The 26,231-nt window shown below is 36.9% G+C and overlaps 1 protein-coding gene across 2 annotated transcripts in view; it reads left to right on the top strand.

The window, feature by feature from the left end:
* The window catches only part of TIPRL (TOR signaling pathway regulator), a 33,207-nt gene that overhangs the window by 1,004 nt on the left and 5,972 nt on the right, over positions 1 to 26,231 (top strand). Inside the window, exons 1-4 of one of the 2 annotated variants that reach the window (XM_007458110.1) lie at positions 4,040 to 4,158; positions 5,107 to 5,286; positions 5,970 to 6,069; positions 13,444 to 13,575. In XM_007458110.1, the coding sequence (XP_007458172.1) occupies positions 5,126 to 5,286; positions 5,970 to 6,069; positions 13,444 to 13,575 (393 nt within the window). In that variant the 5' untranslated portion in view covers positions 4,040 to 4,158; positions 5,107 to 5,125. Of the gene's footprint in view, positions 1 to 4,039; positions 4,159 to 5,106; positions 5,287 to 5,969; positions 6,070 to 13,443; positions 13,576 to 26,231 lie in introns of those variants that run through there. The other variant, XM_007458109.1, reaches the window with a different exon arrangement.

The raw sequence follows: 26,231 nt of genomic DNA on the forward strand, positions 1-26,231 counted from the left end.
GTCCGGGGGCACGTGGCAAGCCGGTGGGTCAGAGAGTGGGAGCCATGAAGGACTGTTTCTGTGTGATTGGAGTGTGAGGTATCAGAGGGGGAGTACTGTAGTGAGAAGCCAGAGGCAGGTAGGCCCCTGGGCAGTGGAGATACCACTGAGAGAACTTTTATGCCAGGCTCAGGAGTTTTGAATTTTATCTGACTACCACCAGGTGCCATTTTATACAAAGGATCAACATTATCAGATGTACACTCTGATTTATCTGGAGGTAATGTGGAGGATGGATTGGTGGGCTGCAGGACTGGGTAAGGAAACCAGTTAGAAGGGGAGAGAGGAGGTTTTAGAAGATTAAGTGCCTGAATTTGATGGCCACTTGATAGGAGGAGGAAGGAAGAAAGAGGAATCTATACCCTTGGCAAGATTTCATTGCCATTGGACAAGGTGAGAAACCCAGGAGGAGGAGCAGATTGGGGGCAGGTGTTGGATAGAGGATGAGTTTAGTTTTGTTGAAATATGAGTTGTGTGTGGGTTGTTAAGTGGAGGTGTCTTAGGCGTTTATTTTGGAGCTTAAAAAAGATGACTTGTCCATGGATTTAGGTTTGGGAATCATCAGCTTATAGTTGATACCTGGAGCCTTGGGAGTGAATTAAGATTATCTAGAAGTTATCCAGAAGAAAAGGAAAAGGTCATGAGATGGAACCCTAGGGATCACTGACATTTTAAGATTTAGGCAGAGGGAAGTGACCAGGGAAGAGAGTCATGAAAGTATGTTTAGCTTCCTAATTGAAAAAAAAAAAAAAAAAAAGTAACATTCTTGCAGAATCACTAAGAAAAATTGAGAAAATACAGAAAAGAAGGGGAAAAAATTCCCTTCATCCCATCACAGACTGAGTTACTCTCTGAGTTTTCCTCTCCATATAACTTGCTCTGTTACATATTGCACCACATATATAATTGTGGTATATAAAGCAGTCAGCTTCAGATTGTGGTTACCCATATCATTTGCTTACAGACTCCCTAAGAGGTGCTGGATGCATGGAGGGAATCAAGTTCCAGATCTTTCCAGATCTTTAATCTCCTTGTTTATTATTTCTAAAACGGCTCTGCCTGAGTATACTTAGTCCTTTTTCCTTATGACAAAAGAAGGGTTTATCTGCTCCCATCCTAAATTTTTCTGTGATGCCTTGCCCTAGGGTATAGAAACCTCTTGGGTGCTATATAAATGAATTAGGGGAAATTTTGGATTAACGAAACTTCCTTTAATGAATTAAGGCATCTTAATCCCATAGAGGCTTCCTGTCTTCCTTGCCTTATAAATGGTCCTACCTATTTTTTAATGGTGAAGTTTAACATTAGAAATGGGGTTAAGATACTCTGTGTTTGGCCTGTGTTTAAGATACTTGGAATTTAGGACATTTGAAGAAGTGCAAGTTAGTGGCAGTGATTCTTTTACATATATGACTGGAATATTTCAGAGGACTACCAAATTTTTCCAGATATGTTGGGAAAAATCCAGAGAATCACATCTTATGTTAGTTCATATTTGGTATGCATTATCCAGTAAAGTAGTTAAAACTTTACTACTTGACTGGTTTATTTTACTTAGCATAATGTCCTCAGATGTCATCCGTGTTGTCACAAATTGCAGAATTTCCTTCTTTTTAAAGGCTGCATAGTATTCCACTGTATGTATAAAACACATTTTCTTTTCTTATTTTTTTGTTTCTTTTTTTTAAACCACATTTTCTCTATCCATTCATATGTCTATGGACATTTGCATGGGAGTGTTGATCTCTCTAGTATTTAATATTTTCTATTTCCTAATAACAAAAGAATAAATTTCACTTAAATTTATGATGAAAAATTAATGTTATTAGATATCATACTAAAGATGTGCAACTTAAAAGTTTAGATCACTGATATGTGCACATATACATAAACACAGAGATAAAATAAACATACAGTGTGCCTGTTTTTTTCTTTACTATTGTATCATAAGCATTTTTCTCCATTATATTCTCCCTTTAAGTATTTTGAATGATTCCATAATATTTCATCATATAGATATACTGTAGTTTACATAACCATTTATTTCTTTATAATTAGAGTATTTTCTACTAAAAATAAGATGATTATGAGTATTAATATGTATAATTTTTTTTTCCTACATTGGGGATTATTTCTATATTACAGATTTCCCAAAGCTGATATTTTGGGTCAAAGAATATAAATTTGATTAAGTTCTTGGTACTTTTTTCTTAATTTTTGCCCCAGGGTGGAATGTAAATTGATACAGTTCTTCTGAAAATCAAGTGGGCAAGTGCTTGTTTCCCTCAGTGGGTGCTTTTGCTTTTTTTTTAAAGCTTGCAACAAGTAGAGAATTTTACTGGCGAAGGTGTTTTCCTACAAGAAACAGGATCTTTAATTGGTATCTTTTCTTCATAGTCAAAATTAATATAATTGTTGTGTAAGAACAAAAAATTCACCAGAGATAGGAAGCTTATGGAAACATGGGACTGTGGTGCATTAAGTCCTCTCCTGGGCAGTCATGGTGGAATTAGAGCCCATCTTTATTCTTGAAAGTGGTGGGGCTTTGATGATCCAGGAATGAAGTAGATGTTTATAATAAGAATCAATATTTTTTCCATTTAAGGCTTAAGTATTTTAATTTGTTTATGCAGGGTTTTTTGCTTGCTTGCTTTTAATATGTATACAAGACTTGATTGGTGTGTCTGATTGGAAATAGATTTAAAGCAGTTGGAAAGAGAGTAATTGTGGTCTTGGGATATGCATAGATCCTTTGTTAGTTTTATGTAAGAATATATTCTTTAATATAGCATTATTTTACTTTACCTAACAAGTATAACTATGTAGCTGTTCAAAAATCCAGAAGTCTTAAAAAAGAAAAAAGAAAAAGCCTTCGGTTCTGCTAAAGTAGCTATCATGTAACACTTGCACTAAAATTCTGTGCTTTGTTCAGGATCCGTTAGAACTTCATTCAGAGCATATTTACACTTTTGACTCTATTGCATACTTTATAATTGTAACCATATTGGAAATGTAAGGAAGGAAAAGAGTTCCATATAGTCACTTTGCCCTAATAAATGAATTGTTAGCATTTTTCATGTTCTCTTTTTATTCATTATGCAATTTTAAGGAGTATGATTGTTTGATTTTCCATCCTTTGATAGATAAGAAACCAAATAAAAAGGGATGAGGGCGCTTCAAGGGCAGATACCTACATTCTAGAGTAGCTAGAGGTATACACACTCAATTGAACTTGAGGACATTGTCTTACAAGATTGTTAAATATGATGATCTCTGGTCAGCCAGAAAAAAGGTAAAATAACATTTTATATGTTTTGTTTAAAAACAAAGAGAAGTGTACAATACATTTTGAAAATTTTCCAAAATCAATATTAACAGAAAAAAATTGGTACATAAGATAACTGGAAAATCACTTCCATGGAACCTCTGTGTTAGTTGTGCTTTCAGGTTGCAAGGAACGGAGACTCCTGTCCACTCCCCACCCCCGTGTTGCCTCAAGTGATGAGAATTTAATAATACATGAGGAAATAACTAAACACAGGAATTAGCTCAGAAAATGAACAGCAGTTCTTGTGGCCCCAACTATAGATGTCTCTAATCTTGTCACCTTTATTTCTCAGTCTCTACTTTGCTCTATCTGCTTCTCTTGCTATTACTTAAAAATTTCACTCTTTCTACCTCATGGTTCTGTGTCATGCCATGTCTCTTGGTCTGTGCTTCGTTTAACTGTCATTCAGACTTATAAAAAGAGAGATCAGAGTAAGTTTAATTGGCCGTTATTCAATTCAGCATGAGTGTTTCGGGCAGAGTTCTCAGGCTAAAATTCAGGGGTTCCTGCCAGCCCATAGATAATTGCCTTTGGTTGAGAAGCCAAACTTTCATCCCTAAATTGACAGTCCTGGTTGTAACTCAGGGGTTGGGGTCATAAGGCATGGTAACCTATACATTGACCTACTTTTTTCAGGAGTAACGAGTAGCCACTTAAAAGTCTTTATAACAGGGGTCACAGACTCAGCTTTTAAAGGGCCAAGGAGACTGGTGAACCAGAGAGCCTATGCCCCACTTGAATGGGGCAACTTCCACTCAGCTCTAGCCAGTTGGTGTCACGTGGAAATACAGGTCCAATGTTGCCAAGTGTTTTTTTTTTTTTTAAGAGAAACCAGAAGTCCAGATTTCTCAAAAATCTCTCAATTTTTATTGGCACCTCAATAATTTTGCCAGTTATTTCAAATATTAAAAAATATATTGTGTAGGCTAATCAAAACACATCTGTGGGTTAATAATTTGTGATCCTGGTCTTATAGTATGTCCAATACAACTTTCTTATGTAATGAGGCAAGCTAGATGAGGTCCAGGTCTTTACAAAGCAGTCTAAAATAATGGAAATAGGCCTGGTGTTACCACTTAACTGGCTCTGTGATTTGAGTTAGCTGCTTAAACTCTCTGAGCCTTTCTTAGCTCACAGGGTAGTTTTTTTGTTTTGTTTTTTTTTTTTTTGCGGTACATGGGCCTCTCACTGTTGTGGCCTCTCCTGTTGCGGAGCAACAGGCCCCGGACATGCAGGCTCAACGGCCATGGCTCACGGGCGCAGCCGCTCCGCAGTCTGTGGGATCCTCCCGGACCGGGGCACAAACCCGCGTCCCCCGCATCGGCAGGCGGACTCTCAACCACTGCGCCACCAGGGAGGCTCCACAGGGTAGTTTTGAGGCTCAAATTCAGCTGTCTCAGATGTGATCTGTGATCATCCTACCTAAAACAGTGCCTCCCCCATCACCTTGCTTTAATTTTTATATATCACTTGTTACTAGCTGACATTATATTGTGTACTTATTTGTATATTTGTTTATTATCTGTCTAATTTAGCCCACTACCTAATACAGTGCCAAAAAGATATACACAGAGAGAATGGATGATGAAACCATTTATAGACTTTACAAATATATCATTTTATTAAATCATGTATTACTTAACTCATTTAGGAGTAGAAGGTATTCTGTGGGGATCAGAAGGAAGCAAAAGTGCCAACAGTGATATAAAATAATCCTGCTGACTTTTGGTTATACATAGGTTAGCTGATGAATTGCATATGCCATCTCTCCCTGAGATGATGTTTGGAGACAACGTTTTAAGAATCCAGCATGGCTCTGGCTTTGGGATTGAGTTCAATGCTACAGATGCATTAAGATGTGTGAACAACTACCAAGGAATGCTTAAAGTAGCCTGCGCTGAAGAGTGGCAGGAAAGCAGGTGAGAATCTGGGTAGTTATGGGTTAAACAAAACAGAAAAGAGTTGAAAAAATATTCAGTTGTGATATGTGTATTTTATTAGAATGGCTAGTACTATTATTAAATCTGATAGTTGAATCATTCTAGAGTTCATTTTTCTCATCCATAAAATGGAGATTAATTACCCTGCTCTTGAATACTTCTTGAATTAAATTGAATTACAATTGAGCTGAGCTATGTAGGGTTTACTTTTTTGAGCTTTCAGTGTTCTTTAGTGAAGAGGCATTACACTGTGTACTTTAATGTTCCTATTTTTGAAGAACAGTGTTTACTCATGATTTGCGTTGAAAATTTGAGGAACATTGAAATTAAGAAAAATGTATTTTCTTTCATAATCAAATCAGCAGTTATTTACTTTGTGCCTATTATGTACTAGGTTCTTTGAAAAAGTATAAGCCTTTAAACCATGTCCTCAGGCAGTGTACAGATTAATTGGAGAGACTACATTATCAGTACATGACAAGTTAAATAACAATAAATGTGCAGAAAAACTAAGACAGATCTTGTGTTAGTGAATTATGACAAGTATATGTATTTAGTAGGATATTTTATATTATCTGTAGAATGTAATTTGGTGTGATAAATGAAGACAGATGATCTATATTCTACGTCACTGACTGACCCTTCTCATTTTGGTGTTTGAGGACGGAGGGTGAGCACTCTAAGGAGGTTATTAAGCCGTATGACTGGACCTATACAACAGATTATAAGGGAACGTTACTTGGAGAATCACTTAAGCTAAAGGTAAATCTTATTTTTTGCTTTTATGAGTCATTGATTGCCTTGGACAGTTTCAGTGTTAGAACTTTCTAGTAATGGGTTATTTTATGCTGCTACTTTACTTTCTATTGTGTGAGGCTTCAGAACCTAATGTAAAGGGATTTTGCTTGTTGATTATCAGCACAAAATAAAAGAAAGCCATAGTGGAACAATTTTTGCTAAAAATGTGGTTGGTAGCAATGGCAGACTGCCTTAATGTTATCATTATTGCTATCAAGAAGCATTAAAATATGTCTGTTCTTGGTGTAATGTATTAGGTGATTTAGACAGAACCTGCTAGCTAGTAGCTTACAGTTTTACAGATGAACAGATATGTGGGCAGATAGAAATTTTGGTCAGACAGCTTGGATTATTGTTTTGCCTACACTGTGTGTGAACCTGGTGTGACTTCAGGCAAGTTATTTAATCTGACTGGTTTTATCAGTAAATTGGATAAACAGAAATATCTACCTCACAGCAGATATAAGGTAAATCTAAGGGAAAGTTCACAATGAATTCTAAATCTCTGTATTAACGTTAAGTTGCATCTGTGTAAGCCCTGCTTAGGAAGAGATTCACTTCGTGGTAAATGACACCAGGAAGGTGGAATTGGTAGGCCTCATATTGGGAGCTTAGCTACATAGAGCCATGGATACTGCAGGGAACAGAGAAAAAATTCTTCCATTACAGTCTAATGGGGGAGGAAGGTTTTTCTAGTCCATTAATACTTCATAGATTAATATTCTCTCTTTTCACTCCTGATTGAAAAACTTTGCAAAGTGTGTAGGCCTTTTGATATTTCATTTCAAGGAGTGAGGAAACGAGAGCTTGTTTTAACCCAATGCAATAATGATGATGACTTACTTTGTGGGCTGACTTACAAAAGCCTCCTGGAGGCTATGAAGTAGCATTAGCTGTGATCGAGGAGCAAGATCCACGGCAATAGAGACAGGGAGTGAGAGAGTAGTAGGAGGTGAAAGACATGTGCTCATACCCTTTATTGGCACTTCAGCCTGTCATATAATTTGTTTTAAGGTGTTGCTGATAAATGTCAATGTGATCAACCACTCACTAGTGGTGAGGAGCTCAGGCTTTGGCAAACCTGAGTTCATATCCCAGCACCATCACTTAACAGCTTGGAAAAGCAATTTAATCTTTGCTAAGCCTTAGTTCTCACTTTGGTAAACTAGGGATAATATCAGTTGTGAGGTAGTAAATAAGATAACATGTATTAAGTGTTTATGGCACAGTGTCTGTTAACAATAAGATCTTAATAAATGGCAGCTGCTGTTATGATAATATCTTATCTCAAATGTCAAGGCAACTAAGTTAATATTATTGAAATACCAAGAGTAAAAGTAGCTATATTGTCTAAATAGTATTTACCCTTGCTTTATGGTCTAAACAGAGTTGATGAATGTGTTCCTTTATTGTCTTAAAAAATAGAGTGACTATTTTCCAGGTAAAATTGTTAGGACTTTGTTGCTTAATTCTCAAAATAGTCTTGTAGGATAGGCATTTTTATCCTTATTTTGTAGATGAAGAAATGGGTTCAAGATCTTAAAGTATGTGTCTCTTAGTAACATAACACCGATGTTAGAGCTTCTTGTTAAGCACATTTGTTATATGTGGAAGGTCACTTGCATAGGAACATTTTTTACTTTTAACTTTGTTTTAATACCTAAGGATTTTTTGACCTGTAATATTATTTGAGATTTTAAATTATTTAATCCTTCAGCTCTTCCTTAAAACACTATTCAGAAGCCCTGGTATGTATAGGAAGTGTTTGCCTGTGTGGGAGAAGGTATTTTATGTGTACAGTAAGAATATCAGAGAATGAGGCATTAGAATGAAGCCTTTCCTTTGCCCTTAAATTCTTGGTTTTTAGTTGCTGGGGCCTGTTGGTGTGTGTGTGTTTGTGTGTTTAATGTTTTCTCACTCTTTAGGTTGTTAAACCTATTACTCTGAGTTTTAGCATGGTGTAAGAGGAGAGAGCCAGTCACAGAGTTGTACTGACCTGGCTGGATTCATATCCAGCCTTGTCATCTGTTGTCTGGGCTACCATAGGCACTTCTCTCAGATTGTGGTATGAGAATGTTATGAGAAAACAGGCCAAATGCCTAATATGTACCTGGCCTATAGTAACCTATCAACGTTTGGCTGTTTTCTTCTTTCTTATTAAATAAATAAATTGAATATGCAGGAAAATATAAGTAGAAGACTGCCTCTTCTATTGATACTGCTCTTTAGGAATAAAACATGCTTAGTGGTCATGCATTTAAAAAAGCTTTTTTTTTTTAAAGCACATTGGAACATTTGCCCAACTTAGTGTGATTCAGTATCTTGAGCTTTCTTTTTTCCTTTTTTTTCATTGTGGTAAAAAAATATGTAACATAAAATCTACTATTGTAGTTATTTCTAAGTGTATTAAATACTGTCAAGTATATTCATGTTGTTGTGCAACTAATCTCCAGAACTTCTTCCTCTTGAAAAATGGAAACTCTATACCTATTGAACAGCAACTCCCCATTTTTTCCTTCTCCCAGCACCTGGCAGTCACCTTTCTACTTTCTGTTTCTGTGAATTTGACTATTCTAGATGCCTCATATAAGTGGAATCATACATTATTTGTCTTTTTGTGACTGGCTTATATCACTTAGCATAATGTCCTCAGGGTTTATCCATGTTGTGGCATGTGTCACACTTCCCATCCTTTTTAGAGCTGAGTAATATTCCATTGTATGTATATACCACATTTTGTTTTTCCATTCATTTGTCAGTGAGCATTTGGGTTGCTTCTACCTCTTGGCTATTGTGAATAGTGCTGCTGTGAACATAGGTGTGCAAATATCTCTTCAAAATTCTGCTTTCATTTTTGGGGGGGGTATATACCCAGAAATGGAATTGCTAGATCATATGGTAATTCTATTTTTAATTTTTGGAGGAACCCCTGTACTGTTTTCCATAGCGGCTGTACCATTTTACATTCCCACCCGCAGTGTATGAGAGGTTTTGATTTGCATTTCCCTAATGGCTAGTGATGTGGAACATCACTATGCTTGTTAGCCATTTGTATATCATCTTTAATATCTTGAGCTTTTAAAGTAACTTTAGGGCAGGAATGTGCTGACATAAACATTGGAAATGAATGGAGTTTATAAGACAAAAGGCACAAAGAACTGCTTATGAGTACTGTATACTTGTTGATAGTTGTTTTCCTCAGAGGTATGGGTTAACAATACTGTTTTAGTTTTGCAAGATGAAAAAGTTTTAGAGATCCATGTTACAACAATGTGAATATAATTTACACTACTGAACTGTACGCTTAAATATGGTTAAGATGGTAGATTTCTTGTTATGCCTTTTTTTTTTTTTTTGCCAGCAATTAGAAAAAACGTTAAACATGATTGCCATGTAACCCAGCAATTCCACTCCTAGGTATACACTCAAGAGAATTGAAAACTATATATCCACATAAAAACCTGTACATGAATATGCATAGCTGTATTACTCATAATAGCTAAAATGTGAAAACCACCCAGATGTTCATCAGTGGATAAACAGAACTGGTATATCTAGACAGTGGAATATTATTTAGTCCTGAAAAAGGAAAAGAAACACTGATACATTCTACAACCTTGGAAACAGTATGCTAAGTGAAAGAAGCCAGACACAAGGGTACGTGTATATGATTCCAGAATGATTTGCTGAACAAACAAATCTATAGAAACAGGAATAAGAGTATTGGCTTCCAGGGGCTGGGGGACGTGGGGAATGGAGAGTGACTGCTAATGGGTATGGTGGTTTCTTTTTGGGGTGATGATATGTTCTGGATTAGATAATAGTGGTGACTGCACAGTCTTGTGAATATACTAAAAACCACTGAATTGTACACTTTTAAAGGGTAAATTGTATAGTATGGGAGTTATATCTCCATTTTTTTAAAAAAGAAAAATCATTGTAAAACATAGTTTCACTGTATGTTCCTAATGGGATGTATACACACACACACACACACACACACACACACACACACACACACACACAACTTTCAGCAGTTTTTAAAAAGGGAATTTAACATAGGGTTCTTAGCATTTGCTGTTAATTAACTTTATATGATAAATTTTAAAATATTTATGTCAAGTAATTTCCTTATTATAAGCCTCCATCTGATGTGAGGGAGGTTCCACTTGAAAGATGTGACCAGGACTTATTTTTCTTGTAATGTATCAAGAATATTTGTAGTGCTCCATATGTTTTTTAAGCTTTTTAAAAATTGTGGAATAACTTAGAAAAGTCCATAAAACATGAAGGTAGAGTTTAATGAATTGTAAAATGCAACCACCCAGGAAAAGAAATAGAACATTGTGAGCACCCCCAAGCAGGACCCTTCCCGATCATAGTTCTTTTAAAAAAGTATTTCCTAGTATCTTTTGAAATTTTCAACTTTAGCTTTTATTTCCTTGAAACTAGTGTGCATTGTTGTTTTACAGCTTGGGCCTCATATTTTCAACATCTAGAGTCCCCAGTGTCTTTTTATTGTCTTGTTATTTCTGTTGGTTCCGATTTATGGTGTCTAGACTTCTAATATGCCTTCTTATTTTTCTTTGAATCCTGTTTTTCCTCCACAGAGGATTTTTGTTTATTTTTGGTGGGCAGCTGAGGGCATTCATAGTCAAGGGCATAGGTTTGCAGATGGTTTCTGTAAAGGACCAGATAGTATTGCAGGCTTTGAGGACCATAGAGTTTATGTTGCAGTTACTCAGCTGTGCTGCTGTAGTCGAAAGCAGACATAGACAATATTCAAAAGAATGGGTATAGCTGTTTCTCAGTAAGATTTTATTTGTGGACATGGAAATTTGAATTTCATATAATTTTTATGTGACATGAAATATTCTTAAGAAAAAATTTCCCCCAGTCATTTGAAAAATGTAAAAAGGATTCTCAGCTTGCAGTTCATACAAAAATAGGTAGCAGCCCACATTGGCCTGGAAGTCTTAGTTTGCTAACCTCTGGTATGGGGCCAGAGTTTGAGGTTTACTGGGCGTGTAATATAAGAAGCTCTGTAGCCAGTGTAGCACTTTGAGATGTCATCCCAAAATTGGGAGCAGGGCAAGGAATTCTCCAAGGCCTCTGCCCTTAGTGAATACTGAGCAATTATGGCGCCAGCAGAGCTCAGCCTCTCCTCTGTCCAGTCATTGCTGAGGCCTCAAGGCCAAAGCTGGAAAACTGTAGGCTCACTTTCACTTTTCCAGGCTCCAGTCCTCTTCCAGATATCAGTCCAGTCATTCTTTAATGCCTTGACCATATAATGCTTTTAAGAAGTTTTTGTTTTTTCATCCAGCTTTTTAAGTTGTCTTCAGCAAGAGGGTTTGTCCAGGTTACTTACTTTGACAATACCAGAAGCCAAAAATGTTCCATATGTCTTAAGTGTAGCTGTTTTACCTTTTCTTTTCAGATGCTTGAGTTCAGGGAGGAGATAAGTGGAGTTGAGGAAGAGAAAAGGCAGAGAAATACAAAGTTTTAAACATATTTATCCTTATGAATGAAGAAAATGTATATAGATAAGTTAAATATATTGAATTTCCCCAATCCATGTGTTATCTAATTATTTTTTGTCTTTCTCTTTCAAACATAAGAACAAGTAAATGGCAAAACTGATGGATTCATGTTCACCAGTCACTTACTGAAGGCATATATGAAATATTAGTGAAGTAGCCATTTACTAATGAGAAAATTCATGTAAGGATTAATTTTTTGGAACTCAGATGTATCTATAAGGAAGATTTTCAAACGTGTTCCTTTGAACTAAAACTAATTAAAAAGTAAGGAATTTAGGAGTTGTTTTTATTTAATAGTAACTAAAGTTTTATGCTCTTAGGGAATCCTAGAGGCACCAACGTTGGACTTAAATAGATCACAAACATGCAAGTGATGCAAGGGACTGCTTATATGCTGCCCTATCCCTATCCTTCACGTTCCTTCCCCACTCCGAATTTCACCTTCACGTGTGGTCTCATGTCTGCTGTAGACACATACTGGAATAAAATTGCAGAGGGCTAAAATGTTACCTGTAGGTAAACATGGAAGAACTATGGACATTTTTTTCACCTCTTGGTAATCACATACAAACTGCTAGTTTCTTTCACAGCAACCTTTTCCCCCTCTGCATCACTTAATACTCCCTAAGATCATTTTCCCACAAAATCTATGTAATCTCTTGGACATCTGTATCATATTTTTCTAATTCTTGTCCAGTTTTCTGAAACTACTCTTCATTCCTTTTTTTTTTTTTTTTTTTTTTTTGCGGTATGTGGGCCTCTCACTGTTGTGGCCTCTCCCGTTGTGGAGCACAGGCTCTGGACATGCAGGCTCAGCAGCCATGGCTCACGGGCCCAGCCGCTCCGCGGCATGTGGGATCTTCCCAGACCGGGGCACGAACCCGCGTGCCCTGCATTGGCAGGCGGACTCTCAACCACTGCGCCACCAGGGAAGCCCTCTTCATTCCTTAATTCTATGCATGAGTCAAACAAATGACCTAGTCATAGCTACTAAGTAAAGTAAAATAATAGCTACCATTTACTGAATTCTTATGGTTTGACAAGCATTGTTGTGTTTATTTATGATACAACTATGTCAAAGAATTGAAAAACTGAACATTTTGTAGTGAAATTGAATGTAGTAAAGAATGGTGTCACAAATCATACTTTCATGTTACTATTAGGAGACACTTGGATTTAGTGAGCTACTGACGTGACCTGCCTTGAGATTGTTGGTGCTTTTGTTGGGTTATGTATGTTTGTGTCCGAGGGCTACAAAGTAATACTTTGAAAAAATAGCCGGTATCCACTACAGCCCTTTGGAATGCTACGAGTTTCCCTTAGAATTTCTCTGAAAGTTATTTACCTCAGTATTTAAAACACCTTTGTTTGTAGATTTGGGGATCTAAAATATATACCATCATTCTAATGGGAAAAAATTTTTTTAAGTTCCAAATAAATGTCGTAAAAGTAGACTTCTATGGCACAAAACTGCTTTGAACTTCTATGATAGTAGTAGCTCATCACATTGACTAATTTTCAGATGGTTAATTTTCTCATAGTCACAATAGAGCACTTGACTTTAATGTGTTCTATTTAATGATTTTCATATGAAAGACGATGAATTTTGACTCTCTGTGTTGTGAAGCTATAATATCAGACATCTTAGGTTTTTCAGGGACAAGGCATATATCTCGTTTTTCGTGTCTACTGATAACACCCAAATTTAGAACCGGGTGCTCTGGCTATGCAGAAAATACTGGTAGGAAAGCTGTCTAAAATTTTTTTTATGTGCCCCTTCTTATATTTTTTCTTTTAGGTTGTACCTACAACAGATCATATAGATACAGAGAAATTGAAAGCCAGAGAACAGATTAAGTTTTTTGAAGAAGTTCTCCTGTTTGAGGATGAACTTCATGATCATGGAGTTTCAAGCCTGAGTGTGAAAATTGTGAGTATTGTGAATGTGTTTAAAATTAACTTCTACCATTTTTACCATTGGTCAGAAATACAAGACTAACTTGAAATCATACCATCTTAACATGATGTCATGTAAAGTTTCACTTGGGTCTAGAATACATCTTATTAATATCCATCATAAAATTTACTAAATCTTATGTATTTTATATATTGTATCCTGTATATTTTGTATATTGTTAAGACTTTAGCAAATCATTTTTTTGTAGACCTGTCTGGCTACTTTGCTGTTTATTATTTAATTTAAATGAAAACTGTGACTCAATTTTCACATTTCTGAATTAAAAATGATAATTGAAAGAATCTGCAGACAGCACAGTGGACGTCATTTTATTTTATTTTTATTTATTTATTTTTAAAATTATTTTATTTTTTTTATCTTTGGCTGCTTGGGGTCTTTGTTGCTGAATGCAGGCTTTCTGTAGTTGCGTCGAGCAGGGGCTACTCTTCGTTGTGGTATGTGGGCTTCTCGTTGTGGTGGCTTCTCTTGTTGTGGAGAACGGGCTCTAGGCGCGCGGGCTTCAGTAGTTGTGGTACACAGGCTTAGTTGCTCCGTGGCAGGTGGGATCTTATTGGACCAGGGCTCGAACCCATGTCCCCTGCATTGGCAGGTGCATTCCTAACCACTGAGCCACCAGGGAAGCTCCTGGATGTCATTTTAAAAAGTCACCCATGTGTCAGAATTTCAGTGCCCCATTAAAATACACTTTAGTCTCCAGCATAGAAGTGGAAAACAGAAATGACAAGTGTTAATTCCCTCTTTTTTTTTTTTTGTATTCTTTTCTACCAGTGGAGGACAGGCTACTTCCATTAACAGTGTTATTGGTGGAACATGCTAAAAAAGAATAATAAATAGACCCCCTATTTGTTCACTATTAGGTTATAATTGGGTTTCTAACACTTTCCAGAGAAACTTCAACTGAAACTTTTTATTAAATGCCTTATCCTTAAGATCCAGCTAAAATGTCACCTCCTCTGTAAGGCCTTCCACAGCTCCCCTAGGCAGAGTCAAATATCCCTTTACCATATTCCTATATAGTACTTTTTTTTTTTTTGGTACGCGGGCCTCTCACTGTTGTGGCCTCTCCCGTTGCGAAGCACAGGCTTCGGACGCTCAGGCTCAGCGGCCATGGCTCACAGGCCCAGCCGCTCCGTGGCGTGTGGGATCTTCCCGGACCGGGGCACAAACTCGTGTCCCCTGCATCAGCAGGTGGACTCTCAACCACTGCACCACCAGGGAAGCCCTTTTTACTTTTTTTTTTAACCCCTCTGTTATAGCACTTATCATAACAACTGCCAAAGACAAGAGCCCCAGCATCAAACATTGTTCTTGGAGCATGATTATGGATACTGTGATTTAAATAATAATAAAGAATGAAAACAATAAGTCAAAAGCAGCAATAAGTGTGTTTTAAGCTGAGTTTTTCTGTAGAATCATAGGATTTTGGAATTGTAATGAATTTTTAGAGAATCATTTAGTCTAGCCTCTATAGATGAGGCCCCAAAAGTTAGTTTATCTAAGGTTGTGACACTAATTAGTGACAAAGTTTACTTTGTAACATATATCATTATTTTAGCATTAGGTGATTGTTCCTTGTTCACCTATAACTTTCCCCCAGTTTATCTCTTGTCATTTAGATTTGTTCATTCTCCAGCTCATCCAGTCATGTACCTTTCCATTTGTCTACCTTCCTGCGGAATTGACTATGTTGAATGTTCATTATGAGTTTGCATATCTGGATGTGCATTTGTATCCAAGTGGGTAGATAGTCTACAGTGTATACAAGTGGGTAGGTATGTAGGGAGCACTTGCTTTTTGCAGCTGAAGGAGTTGGAGAGGGTATGGGCATAAATGTATTATATGTGTATCAGAGTAAATAGTAAGTCTCAAATTGAAGCTAACATCATCTTAAAATGCTTTCTTCTTACCTAGTGTAACTTTTAAAAAGTTATGTGATAGCGTTCCATTTTAAGAATGCCTGGAAGGATTTCATTAGAATAGTGAACTTCCTTTCTGGGTTGGTTTTTTTCTCAGAATATAACAGATATTGCTGTAAATAAAATAAATGCCATAATTTCTGGCTTAGAGGCAATAGGGTATGGATAAATGAAGTTCTTTCCTATAGAAGCAAAGATTAGGCTGGTAAATATGGATGTAGGTGAGAAACCAGGAATGTGGTGCCTGGGAATCGAAGGGAGTAGAACTTCTCAAGGCTGGCATGGAGGTCAGTATGCTGAAAAGAGATCTTAATAAGCTTAGAATGGGATGGTGTCCGCTAGACTAAAACATTTGTTTATTGGTTTTAGCAATTAGGTTATTGTTCTTCACTGTGGCAAGATCAAGGTAAGTTACATACTTAGGTGGTAAATAAAAGATGTGGAGGTAGAGACAAAGTGTAGATATAGACCAAACTTTCCTAAAGCTTACTGGTATAGGAGGGGAAACAGATATAGCTAAGAGAGAACATGAGGTTGACAGAGGAATGTGTGTGTTTGTGTTTTTAAATATGGGGAAGACTTTAGCATGTTTAGGTACAGGAAGGACTCACTTGTAGACTTGTAGAGAAAGGGGTGAAAATGGATGGAGTGAGGTTTCTGAGGATGAGTATGGGAGGAAGAGGAAGGCTTTGAGCCTTTGCTGTATGTGAGACTGATTGGAAAAACTCCAGTCTTCTCCTGTGTTTCTCCTTTACTCTCACACTACTATCCCACTCACAACACTTCTGACACCAGATGTGTGAGTTTTTTCCCGGCACCAAGCAATTCTGTGACACCAGTTGGATGTCCTACAATTTAATCCAGTTCTGACATTATCTACTTGGAAATAACGTCAGGTCCCACTCAGTCCCATGAGACTGCCCTCCTTTCTTCAGATGCCAATAGCAGGTAGTAGGCCCCAAGTCACCCACAACCTCTGTTGGACTTGGCTACAAATTGGAGATTCCCATGACATTCTCCTTTTGGATTTGATTATTTGCTAGAACAGATCATAGAACTCAAGGAAACACTTATGTTTACCAGTTTATTAAAGAAAATGTTAAAGCAGGGGTCCCCACCTGGGCTGCACGGCAGGAGGTGAGGGGTGGGTGAGTGAGAGAAGCTTCATCTGTATTTACAGCCACTCCCCATTGCTCGCATTACCGCCTGAGCTCCGCCTCCTGTCAGGACAGCGATGGCATTAGATTCTCACAGGAGCGTGAACCCTACTGTGAACTTCCCATGCGAGGGATCTAGGTTGCATACTCCTTATGAGAATCTAATGCCTGATGATCTGAGGTGGAGCTGAGGCAGTGATGCTAGCGCTGGGGAGTTATTGCAAATACAGATTATCGTTAGCAGAGAGGTCTGACTGCCCAGAGACCATAATAAATCAATTGCTTGCAGGCTCATATCAAAGCCCTATCAGTGAGTGGCGAGTGAGAACAAGTTCAGGGCTACCACTGATTCTGTATTATGGTGAGTTGTATAATTATTTCATCATATATTACAATGTAATGATAATAGAAATAAAGTGCATTATAAATGTAACGCACTTGAATCATCCCCAAACCGCCCCCCCTGCACCAGTCTGTGGAAAAATTGTCTTCCACGAAACTAGTCCCTGGTGCCAAAAGGTTGGGGACTGCTGTGCTAAAGAATACGGATGAAGAGATACATAGGGTGAAGTCTGGGAAGGTCCTAAGCCTAGGAGCATCTGTCCCTGTGGAGTAGAGGTGCATTGTCCTTCCAGTATGTGGGTGTGTTCACCAGCCTGGAAGCTCTTTGAATCGCACGCCATTGGGATTTTATGGAGGCTTCTTCACATAGGCATGATCAATTAGTAATTCCATTTCTAGCCCTCTCCCTTCTGTGGAGAGTGGAGGTGGGCCTGGAAATTCTAAGCTTATAATCATGGCTTGGCCTTTCTGGGTACCAGCTCCCATACAGGAGCCCACCCAGAGTCACCTCATTGGAACAAAAGATGCTTGCTTCTAGTGCTCTTATCAGTTAGGGATTTATAAGGGTTTCAGAAGTCCTATTTCAGAAACCAGGGGTAGAGACCAGTGTATGATTCTCTATTATGTCACAGATACCATGCTAGATAATTATCTATATTATCTGATTTAATCCTCCTGAAAATTCTATGCAGTGAATACTTATTCTTATTTTCAGAAATATTAAGTAACTTGCCCTACATCAGTCATACAATGGGTAAGTCTGTCTCTCTGCCTTTGTTCATAATCTTCTAGGATCTAGATCATCAGTAGAAGGACTAGCCTTAAGAGAGAGAGATGCTTCTTCCATAGTGATAGGAGGAAGGGAGAACAGGATGCAGTTAAGTCAGCCTCTATGCCAGTGATTCCTAAACCTGGAGTTTTATCAGAATTCCTAGGCACATTAGAGATTTAGTTGTTTTTTTAACACTATAGGACAAAGAATACATACATTGCTTTTATTTGGTGTTTTAACCTTGGCTGGAAGACGGCTAAAAAGTTATTAGAACTGCAAAGTATTTGATTACGAATGTTTGTTTTTCCAGTTTCCATAATAACTATAAAACACTCTGAAAAGAAATGCTGTTGAAATGTGGAAGATGTTTATATAAACAAAATAACGTACTTTAGATTCTTGATATTGTTGGATTGAGCCTTTTAGATTCTCTTAATTTATTTAACTGTTTCAGGTTTTAAAGTGTGTTTTCCACCTTCAAATTTCAACCCAGACAACTTTTATTAAAAAATAATCATAATTTCTTTGTGGTACAGTTCCCTAGTGAGAAAGAGTGGATTTAGAGCTCTGTGCATCATGAGGCCTGGGATATTTTGGATTTGCTTCATTGAGTTTATTATGAGTTCTGATAACTTTGTGTGAGTGGCATTACCTGTATCTAATTAGGAGATATTTGTTTCAGAAATTAATTTTCTTTTGTATTTCTAAATTAGCTTCTCTCAGCAATGTTTGTTTTTAGGTTAGGATTCTGTGTCTTAACCTACTTCCTTGTTAGGGCTTACAGCTTGTAGGGCTGTGCTCTAACAGATTTAAAGAGAAGCTCTTTTTGTGCTAATGTTAGTTTTTAACTTTCAAAGAAAATTAATTTCCTGTCTACCAAATACTGGCAGCACTGTGATGTTCTGTAATGGCTTTAACAGCTAGTGGTTAATTCCATTCTGAGTAGAGTCAAGAGTGAACATTGTCTGCCTTCTGCTCCCATGTTTTATTTAGAGTCCAAGTATACTGGGCAGTGACATATCTTTCATCTCTGTGTAAAGGGAATTCTACAATGCTTGTACAGAAGTAGCTTTTATTGGATGCATAGTCCCATAGAATTGTCCTATTTTACAGACACAGGGCCCAAGAGATTGTTTCTTTACATCCCTTATCTTTGTAGGTGAAAGAGAAGACTTTGGGTGGTTCAGAAACTTGCTCTAAGTTGGTTGTTCTCAACCTTATCGGACCCATTGCTCCATTTTTTTTTTTTAACCAAATACTTTAAGCACCCTCTCCCTTTTATTATCCTGAAAGAAATTCATATATAATATAAGCCACCTTCTTTCTAATAAATCAACATAATGTTCTAATTATAAAAGGGAAATTTAAAAATTGATTTAGAGTAAAATGATAGGAATTTCAATATGTAAATGCATAGTATGACCGTATAAGTAGTCAGATACTTATATTTGCATACTAAATCACTGTGAATGTGACAGCTACAAGTGTAGGCTGACAGATATGCCAGGTATCAGTCAATGACTCAGATAACACAATCGGGACTGTCATCAGTGATGTAATTTTTCAAAGTGGTGAACAACTCTTAGTGAAGTGTCAAATAAAACAAAGTATAATCTTCCCTTGATTTACAAGGTAATTGCCTTCCTGGAAATTGAGTGAATTTTATGTTTATATGTAAAATGGAATTAGGTTCAAACGTCAGATAATTATAAATCATGTTTTTTTTCACCCACATAAATGCCAGGTGAGATATTTGACAGTTTTGTAGGATGCAGAATTGGACTTTGTTGTAAAGGATCGTCCTGGGTACTACAGAACATCTAATGTCTCTGGTCTTTAACTGCTAATTGTTAGTATTGGCTGCTCATCTTTGTGACAACGAAAAACACCCTCAAATTTCCAAACGTCTCCTTGGAGAGAACTACTGCCTTAAAATATACAGCTGAATTGTAGAATTGGGACTAGAACTTGGTCCCTTATTCTTAGTCTCCCCATTGTGCCATGCTGAAACGATACTTCAACTTGCTTCACATGTTATGCCCAGTATGACTGTTAATAATTAATTTTGAAATCTGAAGAAATGTTGCAAATAAGTCTTTCCAATAATTACAAACAGCACTCTGTCAGTGCCAATGATGTGCTTCTCAATTTGTTGTGATACTAAGTTATCATAAGTAAGGTTCTTCCTCTAGCTCTTCATTACCGTAAGTCTTGCTTTTAAGTCTGTTGTTGTTAACCTGCAGAATACAGTTTGACTCAGAGCCTTTTCTCCATCAGAGATCTTCTAGCCTCTATTTCATTTAGCCAATAGTTAATGAGCACCTGCTGTGTGCTAGCAACTTTTTTAGGCAATAGGGACACAGTGATGAACAAAGCAGGTATTCCCACTGTTGTGGAGCCTACAGCCAAGTGGAGGAGAGAGGCCTTAAGCAAGTAAACACATAAATGAATATGGTTACAGATATGTTCATTCATTTGTAATGGAGAACTATGAGAGAGAATAACAAGAAATCTCTGTGATTATGAAACAGTAGGAAAGGCCTCCTCGTAGAAGTGACATTTATTCTGAGATCTGAAGGACAAGTAAGCGTTAGCCAGGAGAACAGCTCCAGGTCAGGGAAATGGGTATTGAAAGGTCCTAGGGCAGGAGAGGTTGGCCTGTGGCTGGTGACTCTCTGGGCAGTAAAGCTACTTTGGTTACTAGGTTATCCTTGTTATTTCTTCTTTCTTCATTAACATTGCCCTGTGCTTATCTGGAATTACAGGCAGTTCCCTGAATGTATCTTACTATTTCATGCCTCAGTACTTTTTTTCTTTTTTTGGTACGTGCTATTTCCTCTTTCTAGAATTCTTCTTCCCACCCCAGCTTTTCTTTTCATGGTCAGCTCAAAGATTGCCTTCTCTGATTTTCTTCAGCAGGCTTAGCTACTTATTTCTTTGAGTGCTTATTGAACCTTGTGTGTACCTCTGTTATAGCAGCTACACATCATTTTGTCTGACTGTTTCCCTCTTTGATAAACTTCTTGAGAATTGAGATTGTATTTCATTTGTATAAATCCAAGACCTACTATAATAAGAACTTGACACTTAGTAGATAATAGTATTTATTTAGTAAATGGTCAAATGTATTCTTTTTTCTTTTTTTTACTAATCCTTCATTATAAAACTTTCAGATATGTTCAAAAGTAGACACAATTCTCTTCTATTTAAAAAAATGTTATTGAAGTATAGTTGATGTACAATATTATATAAGTTACAGGTGTACAATATAGTGATTCACAATTTTTAAAGGTTATACTCCATTTATAGTTATTATAAAATATTGGCTATATTCCCCATGTTGTACAGTATATTCTTGTAGCTTACTTTATACCTAATAGTTTGTACCTCTTAATACTCTACCCCTGTGTTTCCCCCCCCATCCCTTCTCCTCACTGGTAACCACTGGTTTGTTCTCTATATCTGTGAGTCAGCTTCCTTTTTGTTACATTCACTAGTTTGTTGTGTTTTTTAGATTCCACATGTAAGTGATATCATATAGCAGTTGTCTTTTTCTGTCTGATTTATTTCGCTTAGCATAATGCACTCCAAATCCATCCTTGTTGCTGCAAATGGCAAAATTTCATTCTTTTTATGGCTGAGTAGTACTCCATTGTATATATATTACCATATCTTCTTTATGCAATCATCTGTTGATGGAAACTTCGGTTGCTTTCATATCTTGGCAATTGTAAACAATGCTGCTATGAACATTAGAGCGCATGTATTTTTTCTCTTTCTTATTTTTAAAAGATTTTTTTGATGTGGACTATATTTAAAGTCTTTATTGACTTTGTTACAGTATTGCTTCTGTTTTGTGTTTTGTTTTTTTGGTCGCGAAGCATGTGGGATCTTAGCTCCCCCACCAGGGATCGAACCTGCACCCCCTGCATTGGAAGGCGAAGTCTTAACCATTGGACCACCAGGGAAGTCCCTGGAGTGCATGTATTTTTTCAAATTAGTGTTTTTGTTTTTTGGGGGTATAAACCCAGGAGTGGAATTGCTGAGTCATATGGTAGTTCTATTTTTAGTTTTTTGAGAAACCTCCATACAGTTTTCCACAGTGGCTACACCAATTTACATTCCCAGCAACAGTGTACGAGGGCTCCCTTTTCTCCTCATTCTTGGCAGCATTTGTTATTTGTGTTCTTTTTGATGATAGTCATTCTGACAGGTGTGAGTTGGTATCTCACTGTGGTTTTGATTTGCATTTCCCTGATGATTAGACAGAATTCAGTAATGAATTAATATGTACTTGTCACACACCAATTTATATCACTTTAAAAAATTTAATTTTTTAATTGATGTAACAATGATTTATAACATTATATAAGCTTTATGTGGACAACATTGTATTTCTACTTCTGTATACTTTACAACATGCTTATCACCAAAAATTTATTTTTCATTCGTCACCATACAGTTGATTCCCCTTTACCCATTTTGCCCTCCCCTCAACCCCTTCCCCTCTGGTAACCACTACTCTGTTATCTGTATCTATGTGTTTGTTTTTGTTTGTTTGGTTTATTCACTTATTTTGTTTTTGTTTGTTTATTTTTTATATTACACATATGAGTGAAATCATGCTGTATTTGTCTTTCTCCATCTGACTCATTTTACGTAGCATAATACCCTCAGTGTGCATCCATGTTATTGCAGATGGCAAGCTTTCATCTATTTTTATGGCTGAGTAGTATTCCATTCTATATATATACCACATCTTCTTTATCCATTCATCTGTTAATGGGCATTTAAGTTGTTTCCATATCTTTGCTATTGTAAATAATGCTACAGTGAACACAAGGGTGCAGATATCTTTTCAGATTAGTGTTTTCATATTCTTTAGATGATACCCAGACATGGGATAGCTGGTTAATATGGTAGTTCTATTCTTAATTTTTTGAGGAATCTCCATACTGTCTTGCATAGTTACTGCACCAATTTAAATTCCCATCAATAGTGTACGAGTGTTCCCTTTTCTCCATATCCTTGCCAACAGTTATTTCTTATCTTTTTGATAATACCTATTCTGATAGGTGTGAGGTGATTTCTCATTGTATTGTGGTTTTGATTTGCTTTTCCCTAATAATTAGTGATGTTGAACATCTTTTTATGTGCCTATTGGCCATCTGTATGTCTTCTTGGAAAAACGTCTGTTCATCTCCTCTGCCCATCTTTTAACTGGGTTGTCTGGTTTTTTGGTTGTTGTTGAGTTTTATGAGGTCTTTATATATTTTGAATATTATACCCTTTATCAGATATATTATTTACAAATATCTTCTTCCATTCGATGTCTTTGTTTTATTGATGGTTTCCTTTGCTGTGCAGAAGCTTTTTAGTTTGATGTAATCCCATTCATTTATTTTTACTTTTGTTTCCCTTGCCTGAGGAGACATATCTAGAAAGATATTACTAAGACCAATGTCAAAGAGCATACTGCATATGTTTTCTTCTAGGAATTTAATGGTTTCAGGTTTTACATTCAAGTCTTTAATCCATTTTGAGTTAATTTTTGCGATGGTGTGAGATAGTACTGTAGTTTCTTTCTTTCTTTTTTTTTTTTTTTTTTTTTTGCATGTGACTGCCCAGTTTTCCCAGAACCATTTATTGGCAAGACTGTCCTTTCTCCATTGTTTATTCTTTGCTCCTTAGTCATAAATTATCCATATATGTGTAGGTTTATTTCTGTGCTCTCAGTTCTGTTCCATTGATTCATAAATGTGTAAGTTTATTTCTGGGCTCTCAGTTCTGTTCCGTTGATTCATATATCTGTTTTTCTGCCAATACCATGCTGTTTTGATTATTATAGCTTTGAAATATAGTTTGAAAAGAGGGAGTATTATACCTCCAGCTTTGTTCTTTTTTCTCAGGATTGCTTTGGCTATTCAGGGTCTTTTGTGCATCCATATAAATTTTAGAATTTTTTGTTCTATTTCTATGAAAAATGTCCTTGGGCTTTTGATAGGGCTTGCATTGAATCTGTAGATTGCTTTATGTAATAAGGACATTTTATTTAATTTATTTATTTATTTATTTATTTATTTTTGCGGTACGCGGGCCTCTCACTGTTGTGGCCTCTCCCATTGTGGAGCACAGGCTCCGGACGCGCAGGCTCAGCAGCCATGGCTCATGGACCTAGCCACTCCGCGGCATGTGGGATTTTCCCGGACCAGGGCACAAACCTGTGTCCCCTGCATTGGCAGGCGGACTCTCAATCACTGTGCCCCAGGAAATCCCCTTCTTTGAATATTTGATAGAATTTAGCTGTGAAGTTGTCTGGTCCTGGACTTTTTGTTTTTTGGGAGCTTTTTGATTACTGTTTCCATCTCTGTACTAGTGATTGGTCTATTCAGATTTTCTATTTCTTCATGATTCAGTCTTGGAAGTTTGTATGATTCTAAAAATTTGTCTATTTCTTTTAGGTGTCCTATTTGTTAGTGTATAGCTATTCATAATATTCTGTTATAATCCTTTGTATTTCTGTGGTGTCCATTGTTATTTCTCCTCTTTCGTTCCTGATTTGATTCATCAGAGCCTTCTCTTTCTTTTTCTTAGTGAGTCTAGCTAACGGTTTGTCAATTTTGTTTGTCTTTTCAAAGAACCAGCTCCTAGTTTCATTGATCTTTTCTATTATCTTTTTAGTTTTTATTTCATTTATTTCTTCTCTGCTCTTTATTACTTCCTTCCGTCTATGGCCATACCACCCTGAATGTGCCCAATCTTGTCTCTGTTACTTCCTTCCTTCTACTAACTCTGGGCTTTGTTTTTCTTTTTCTAGCTCCTTTAGGTGTAAGGTTAGATTGCTGAGATTTTTCTTGTTTCTTGAGGTAGGTCTGTATCGCTATAAATTTCCCTCTTAGTACTACTTTTGCTGTATCCTGTAGATCTTGGTATGTTGTATTTTCATTTTTATTTGTCTTCAGGTAATTTTTGATTTCTCCTTTGATTTCTTCATTGATCTAATAGTAATATTTCAGTAGTATGTTGTTCAGTCTATACATATTTGTGATTTTTCCAGTTTTATTCTTGTAGTTGATTTGTAGTTTCATTCTATTGTGGTTGGAAAAGATGCTTGATTTTTATTTATTTATTTATTTATTTATTTATTTTTGGCTGTGTTGGGTCTTCGTTTCTGTGTGAGGGCTTTCTCTAATTGTGGCGAGCGGGGACCACTCTTCATCGCGGTGCACGGGCCTCTCACTGTCGCAGCCTCTCTTGTTGCGGAGCACAGGGTCCAGACGCGCAGGCTCAGTAGTTGTGGCTCACGGGCCTAGTTGCTTTGTGGCATGTGGGATCTTCCCAGACCAGGGCTCGAACCTGTGCGCCCTGCATTGGCAGGCGGATTCTCAACTGCTGTGCCACCAGGGAAGCCGAAGATGCTTGATTTGTCTTCTTAAATTTATTGAGACTTGTTTTGTGTCCCAACATATGTTCTATCCTTGAGAAAATTCCATGTGTACTTGAGAAGAATGTGTATTCTGCTACATTGAGATGGAGTGTTCTGTACAATTCTATCAAATCCATCTAGTCTAATGTTTTATTTAAGGCCGCTAATAGTAGGGGTGTTAAAGCCCCCTACTATTATAGTGTTGCTGTCAATTTCTCCCTTTAGGTCTGTTAATTGTTTCATATATTTTGGTACTTATATGTTAGGTACATACATGTTAACCACTGTTATATCTTCTCGATGAATTGTCCACTTTATGGTTAGATACTGTCCATTTTTGTCTCCTGTTAACCTTTTTGGCTTGAAGTCTATTTTGTCTGATATGAGCATGGATACCTCTGGTTTCTTTTGGCTCTGTTTGCATCGACTATCTTCCATTCCTTTACTTTTAGCCTGTATTTCTCTTTAGAGCTAAGTGGTGTCTCCTGGAGGCAGCATATAGTTGGGTCTTGTTTTTTAACCCATCTAGCCACTCTCTGTCTTTCAATTGGTGAATTCAATCCATTTACATTTAGTGTGATTATTGATAGATGAGGATTTAGTCCTGCCACTTTATCTTTTGTGTTCTGGTTGCTCTATATTTCTATTGTTTTTCCCTGTGTTTCTGTTTGCCATTTTGTGTTGGTGATTCTCTATGATACCTTTCTCAATTTCCTCTTCTTTTTGTTCTGTATCTCTGCTCTATGTTTATGTTTTGTGGTTACCCTGAGGTTTTTATTAAAGCTCTCCTAGAGAAAATAGTCCTTTTCCTGCCGATAGCATCTCACCTTCTTTTACCTGTATAAATTCTGTCCTTTTCCTCTTCCCTTTTTATGTTTTTGTTGTCTCAAATTATCCTTTTTCATGTTGTGAGTTTGTTACCAAACTGAGATAGGGATAGTTATTTTTCTGCTTTCTTTAAAACCTATTCTGATAAACAGTTGCAATTCTCTGGT

Source organism: Lipotes vexillifer, unplaced genomic scaffold (assembly GCF_000442215.2).
Source record: "Lipotes vexillifer unplaced genomic scaffold, Lipotes_vexillifer_v1.1 scaffold189, whole genome shotgun sequence".
Lineage (NCBI taxonomy): Eukaryota > Metazoa > Chordata > Mammalia > Artiodactyla > Lipotidae > Lipotes > Lipotes vexillifer.